The 7,258-nt window shown below is 60.0% G+C and overlaps 1 protein-coding gene across 2 annotated transcripts in view; it reads right to left on the reverse strand.

The window, feature by feature from the left end:
• Window positions 1-7,258, reverse strand: part of PLXNA1 (plexin A1) — a 112,228-nt gene that overhangs the window by 98,458 nt on the left and 6,512 nt on the right. For both annotated transcript variants that reach the window (XR_657851.2, XM_009284437.2), the window contains exon 2: window positions 5,392-5,574. Coding sequence is in view for 1 of the 2 variants with exons in the window: in XM_009284437.2 (XP_009282712.1) it covers window positions 5,392-5,574 (183 nt within the window). In the remaining variant the exon portion in view is untranslated. The remainder of the gene's footprint in view (window positions 1-5,391; window positions 5,575-7,258) is intronic.

Raw genomic sequence — 7,258 nt, forward strand, 5'->3', positions numbered from 1 at the left:
CAGTCCCGGCCCCGCTGCCCCGGCCGGTCCCTGAGGCCAACGGTTCACGATGAATTTCTAATTGTTTCCTCCAACAATGAGACATCCTGTTCGGAGCCGGGCGGCTCAACAAAGCCTGACGCCGGCGAGCGGGGGCCCCTTCCTGCTGAGCAGGAGCAGGGCGATGCCGAGCACTCCCTGCCACGAGCAGGGGGACGGGGAAGGTTCCGCCGCCCCCTCCCAACCACCCCATCCACTTGACACGCCAGCTCTCCAGCCTCCACCTTGATTAAAACAGCTTAACGACTCCGGCGAGAGCTCTCGAGGGGGTGGGGAGCCGCTGAGAGGTATTTGATGGATTCACTTTGGCAACCGTCAGCTACCTTGTCATGCCAATAAAATTATTGCCATTGATCGGGGAGAGGTGCAGACGCATGCTCCGAGGAGCAAGATCTCCCTCCCAGGGCCAGGCGTAGGCGCCCACGAGGGCCGTGTGTGTCGCGGGGAGGGTGAAAGGGGTCCCCAGGGGATGGGATGGGGACAGAGCGGGAGAGGGCAGAGGCAGGAGGAACAAAAGGCCCTTGTGCCGGGCGGCCAGCTGGGGAGAGGCAGCAACACGGGCAGGAGAGGATTTCCAGGGGCTGCGATGGGGTCAATGCTCGAGGAGTCCTCAAGCGTCGCCAGCTGACACCACCGAGGCCAGGGCAGGCGTCACGCCCCAAATCTGCCCCCCGAAAAAAGCCTGCTGAGGCACAGGCAGTAAGTAGGGTAGCCAGCAGCGGGGTCACGAGGGGGGCCGAGCCCTCCCGCGCGCTCCCGGAGCCGGATTTCACGCACCGAGACACAAAGGGGCCCTTTTGAGCTGGAGCCGCTTACCCTGAGCGCTAAGCAGAGGGCGACACGAAAGGACCCGCGGGGATGGGGACCGGCAGAGCAGGCAGGGAGCCTGACAGCTTCTCCTTCCAGCTCACATGGACTGCAACTGGGTCGTGCCTCGTACCCCAGAGGCTGACGCACGGGGGCTTTCGTTATGGGAAGAGAGCCAGCAGGCAACCAGGAAATTTCCAAAAAGCCCCCAGTCAGCAGCTCCCCCTCCCCAGAGGACCTATTTTCAGGTCATACTGCCCAGTCACACACCAAGGATTGGAATGCACCAAAGCATCGTTCTCCAAAGTTTTATGACAACCCTACACAAAAGGGGTGCTTCCACAGGCTGCCAAATCTGGCCCCCTGAAGCAACCCCATCTCCCTGCTCTCGGCAGGACAGGGGGCTGCAGGGGAGCCCCTCGACCCTCCCCAGGACAGAAGCACCACGTCCTGTTGTGTAGGGATGGGGATGACCCACTTGGCGTGAAGAGTTCATTTTTTATTATTATTATAATGATAATGATGATAAAAGTGGAGAAGCCAAAGCAGCCAGATGTGGGGCCAGTTCAGCTGTGCTTTCCATGGGAGAGAATAAATAAGCTGCAGCAAGCGCGGGCCCAGGGGGGAGCAGATTCCCAATGGAGACACATCCTGACGCGTTCACGCCCAAGGCCAGCCAGTTTCAGGACAGGGCAGGGAGCTGCAGGGACTACGGTGGTGACTGGGCAGCCAGATAATCCTCCAAAAAATGAGAGCTCAGCTGGCTGTGAGGGGATGCGTAGTCCAATGTTATCCTGGCTGGGATGCACTGGCTGCACCATCCCATGACCATGCCCACCTTAGGGATAACCAGCACCACCTTGGATCCAGGCGCTGGAGATCTCCTGCGGAGCTGTGGCAGGAGGGACAGCTTGAAGCCTCCTTGCTCTGCAGCAGCCGAGGGACGGCAGTGGGCAGGGAGCCACCAGCTGCTTTGAGGGAGGAGCTCAGTTCATCCCCCCAAAAATAACCAGGAGGCACCCAAAACTGGGTCAACCCACAAGGGCCACACCAGAGCTCAGCGGAGCCCTATGGTGGTGCCTTGTTTGCATAACGAGGAGCAGATGGCAAGCTAACAAGGGCGGACCGGCCTCTGTGCTGCACCTCCCAGGATGCCCCACTGCCCCATCTCCGAGCCGCCAGCCCAGCACAGTGCAGTTACTGGGAGGGGGTTGCACACCCCCTCCAGCACCATCCTTCTTCCCTTTCCATACAACACTTCAAGCACACTCAAAATCGAGTCCTTGGCACACACAGGTTAAAAGGCGACTATGGGTGCAGTGTCAAACGTGCCTTTCCAGCACATGTCTGAGCACTCCCATTGCAATTATACACACAGCTTTCTGTCCACCCAAAAAATGGCAAAGGCAACCCTGGGAAAACAACGACCACCCAATAAAAAGATTGTCAAGCAAGGACAGGTAGTTTCCAGGAAAAAGCCAAGCATTAGAAAGCAAGCCTCGCTTCTCTTGTGCAAATATCCCCCGGACATCCCCGCTGCAGTGTGCTCACAGCTCATGTCCCGGTGTCACTTCCCCATCCACAGCACCCTCAGACCTCAGGGTGCAAGGCCGGGTCCCTGACGCACCAGCTCAGCGGCGCAGAGGAAGTGGCTCACCGCCAGCCCCAGCAGCGTGAGAAGTCATCCCCGCATTGCTCACCCGGGCAGCAGCAGGAATTCCCCAAGCGCCCCAATCCCATGACTGCTGGCACAGAAGACAGCGAGCACGTGGGGCCGAAGGCTTTCCAAGCCTGGCCTCTCCGCATAACTTGGGGCCAGCCAAAGATAACCGCCTGCCTAGTAACCCTGCAGGGACAAGCTGAGAGGGGGCTGCCATGGGCTTTGCTGCTGCGATGCACTCAGCATCCCAGAGGTCCTGTATCTCCATTCCCCCCAGTGCCTCCCCATCCCAGCTCGCAGCCCCTGTCCCACAGCCAGTTTTGCAAATCTGACATTGCTTGCAATATCCTTCCACCCCCCCAAAATTAGGGTCTCGCTGCAGCTGTGTCGGCAGCAGGTGCTGCCCAGCACCCCAGCCTCGCAGTGGCAACTGTTGGCGGCAGGGCCGGGGAGAGGCTGCAGGGCAGCCAGAGGCTCGCGTGGCTTTTTTGGGGGGACAAAGGGAGGCTCTGTCTGCACACAACAGCCTGGACAAATGCTGGGCATGGGAGCTGCCATCCAAGGAAAATCCAGACGCGGCAGTGACTCTGCCCTGACCTTACCCTGGCCCAGATGGCGAGATCGGTGCCCCCTCAGATGAGCAGCATCCATTACAGGGCTCCTGGGGATGGGGAGGGGAGCACCCAGCTGTCGGCACAGCCCTCCCTCCCCAAAGATGATGCCAGGGGGTGCCGGCAAGGGCAGGGGGGACTGGCAGGAGGGCAGAGAAGCCACCAGGCTGCGCCAAGCCTAACACAGGTGCTTGCCAAGGGGATGGTGGGAAACGCCAAAGACTTAAAAGCAGAGGGATTGCGACCGCTGCTGAGGGATGCACCCCTCCTGCACTCTGCCTGGGGGAGCCACTTTGGTCACACTCTGCTGTACCCCTGCTGGGCATCCCATCCCCTGGTTGGGGACATGTCGGCACCACTTGGGGACAGGTCAGCAGCCCCCCTCTCACACTCCCCAGGCAGGGGGGAGCCCTCCCCTCCCTCCGGCCCCGCTGCAGCCAGGCAGCAGGATCAGGTAGCTGCTGAGGCAGCGCTTTGCCAGGCCAGCCAGGCAGGGGCTGCCGCAGAAAGGCTGGGCTGCCCACCGCAAGGTCACAGCAGGGGACGAGGGAAGGACCTGGTGGCACATGGCTCGGAGCCTACAACATGTTCCCATGCTGCCATCGGAGAGCTCTGCAACCCCAGGGGTTTTGGGGGCTCCAGGCAGGACAACCCTACAAAACCTGCCCGGCATCCCAGTGCTGGGACAGGACCAAGACCCACCTCTTTGTTCCCCCTGGAGCTCCTGCTCCATGTCCTCATGCCCCGCAGGGCCAGAGAGCCAGACCAGCTCTTTGGGGCACCGAGTTTAGAAATCAGCAAAAAGAAAGCTGGGGAAAGCCCTGCAGGAGAGGAGGATGCTCAAACCACACCTGGGCTCCAAGTCCTGGCCTCAGCCATGACTCTGTAGCATGCAGTCCGCACCCCAGCCAGGCACCCACCCTAGATAGCCGCTTGCAAGTGGCTCTGAAGCTGCAAAGACCAGAGAAAAACTGAAAAAAGGAGGGAGAGGAAAAAACAAATCTGCCGTGTAAAAAGCAACTGCCAGCCCCTCTACATAAATAAGGAACTAGAGGTGTAACACTGTCCCCGTGGCTTTGTGAACCCTCCTCCCACACACTCCTTCCTTCCCATCCCCATTTAAAACCTCCCATCTGGAGCCCAGAGGCAGGAGAAGCTGCCAGCAACACGACACCAGTCCCTCCAGATCCCTCATCGATCCGGAAGGGAGGACGAGCTGCCTCCGTCAGCTCCCCGCAGCCCCGCTCAGCCCTGGCGCCACCGTGTCCCCCCCGAGGACCGCAGAAAGCCAAGCAGAGGATGTGGGGTTGGAGAGGACCACCAGCATCCTGCCCCCCACCCTAACACATGCTGCCATGTCCCCCCTGCCCCTAAACATGTTGCTAATAGGCAGGGCTGCAGGCAGGTGAGGGGTCCAGGGGAAACACGGGCAGGGTGAACAGAACATATGGGGACTATTGCCCGCAACGGCACCCTGCTCCTGATTCCTGCCAGGGAAGCCACCCTGCCTCCTCCAGGGCACTCTGATCAGCACAGATCAGGAGAAGCAGCAAAAATGCAGGGTGCTGTGCCCAGGACGGGGTGCTGGAGCACCTCGCAAGCCACAGAGCAATGGGCTGGACCCCCCAGCCAAGCCCTGGTCCTCCTGCCCCTGGCAGGGACCATACCAGGACCTTCGCACTGCCTTTCCCTGGCTGAGGATGCAGTTAATGCAAGCTGTGTTTATACAGGGCATGTACAGCTGTAATTATAGGCACGATGTTATGATAACAGGAAATCCGTGCCCTGTGGAGATGCAGGCAGAGAAAGGCATGCACGGAGCTATTTGCTAATTGCCACCAACAAGCAGCCTTTTGTGCCGTGGTGGGGTAAGGGAAGAGAAGTCTCCCGCACGGCGGGCTGGAGCCATCAGCACCCACCTCTGCCCATCCTGCCCAGGTCAATCGCAAAGCCATACGGACCCAGACAGCCAGAGCCCGCTCCATGGCAGCTACAGGGCAAACCCACCTGCCCTGAGACACAAGGGGACGGGCTCTGATCCACCAGCAGCCAGGACTCAACTTCCCTAGTTTATAAACCTTCCAAAAGACAGAGGTTTTGAAAATTTGGTTGGCAGAGGGGAGCAAGGGGAAATTGCCCCTCACTGGCCCTTTGCACGTTACCCCCAATATATCAAGTCATGCTATGATGGAGGCACAGCCCTACCTGTACCCCAAAGAGCCAGCGAGGCGAGCAGTCATCCCTCCCCATCAGCATCACCAAGGGCTTTCCTACCTTTTTGATCTTCCCGCTTCGTGTGCCTGCAAAGACAACGGTTTGTCCTCTGTAGTCGTAGGCAGCCACTGAGGTCATCCCATCCTCCTTATCCACAAAGAGCGGGGTGCCCTCGATGGTGACGGTCCCACCCAGCGGCTGGTTAAAATCCTGGCCGCAGAAATTGTCGTCGATCTGCAGCGGCTGTCGGAAGAAAACAGAGGAGAGATGAGTTTTTTGCCAATGCCTTGACATGCCGGACCTCCCAGATGGCCATCAGCCCCATTGGCTACAGCAGCTTCGGCAGCCCCATCCCTTGCCCATCCTGTCCCAGCCATCCCACCTTACCAGCCGAGGGAAGGGATGAGCTGATGCTTCCCTAAAATTCCCTACATGCTGATGTAAGGCACTTGGGACACATCCAAGGCATGCAGCCCCTCTCTGCATCTGAACAAGCTTTGCAGACCAAGACCAAGGCTCTCGGTCCTCTGCATCTTACAGAGCAGCACTTACAAACCCAGCGGGAGCCAGCGCAGCATCCCTGCTCCCCCTCCATCCCCACCGCTGCCATCTCAGACACGTGGGATGTCGGCACAAGCTCCCCAGCACACACACACCCCTCTCCTCCTCACCCCGGCGCTAGCTTCAAAAAGAAAACAGGTTGGCAGTAAGGCAGGAGGGGCTGAATCCTGCACCCCAGCCTTCCCCCAGAGACAAAACACTTCCCAGCCAAGGCCATGCCAAGACAAACAGGTCAGGGCTCTTGAAAGAGCCTCACTTCACATAGCAGAGCCTCCAGCAAACACGCTACCCACCTGCCAGCCCTGTTCCTCCTCCCGCAGGAACGTCTTCGGGAAATCCCCACATTTTTTTCCATGCTGCCATGCCCCAGACAAGGCGCCTGGCTCAGCCAGCTGCCTCCTCAGTTCAGCACTTGCCCGCGGGCCTGGGAGAAGCTTTTGCAAGCTCTGCCCGGGGAGAGGCAGAGGCAGGACTGCACCAACTCCCCTCCGCCCTTGGGGCTGCGACAGCAGGGAACTCCGGCGAAGGCGCTCGCGCCGATAGGCAAGGAAAAGCCAGAGGGATGCCCCCCGTGAAAGCTGGGATGCAGGCAGGGGAGCAGGACCAGGACCATCTCTGCAGCACTCACCCCCTCCATTGAGCATCCTCGCCATGTCGCCCTGACCTGCTGAGCAGAACAGACCCTGGCCACAGGTATCCGGCCTGGGGGGCACATGGGCCTCCCGGAGGTCCCATGCTAGGCAATGGCCTCACGAGGTCACACAGCACCAGCAAAATCCACCCCCAGCAGCCCTCGGCCTGTCCCAGGTAGCGAGGGGCTCTGGCCAAATCCCCAAGGGTGGCAGTGAGCCTGTGTGCAGGAGGTTAGGGCGGCAAGGCAGGCACAGCCGACGGGGAGACAGCCTGCTCTGGCCACGGGATTTTTCCACTTCACAAGGTTCCTTATGTAACTTTGAATTTAAAGGGGAGAGAGGCTTTTTGGCAAGCAGCAGCCTCCAAATGCATGCCAGTCCCCAAGGGGTTTTAAATCCATACAGCATGTGCACAGAGCACATGGGAAAACGCCGAGCTCCCGAGCTCCACATAAGCAAGGGCAGTACGTAGCTCCACGATTCCCACTCACCACTGCCTGGGGAGCAAGGGTTCAGCCCAGACCGGCTCCCACCAGCCACCCACAGTCACCCACGGGGAGGAGGGAAAACACGGCACTTTTCCATGCCCTGGCACCATGCACTCGCAGCCACAACAGCTTCAGCCTCCCGCAGGCACGGCGAGGCTGCTCGCCCTCCTTGCCGTGCTGCCACGCCGGCCCCAAGGCCAGTGGTCCTGCGCCCAGCTGCAGTGGGGTCTCAGCGCCGTGCCGGCC

Source organism: Aptenodytes forsteri, unplaced genomic scaffold (genome assembly GCF_000699145.1).
Source record: "Aptenodytes forsteri isolate BGI_AS27 unplaced genomic scaffold, ASM69914v1 Scaffold53, whole genome shotgun sequence".
NCBI classification, from domain to species: domain Eukaryota; kingdom Metazoa; phylum Chordata; class Aves; order Sphenisciformes; family Spheniscidae; genus Aptenodytes; species Aptenodytes forsteri.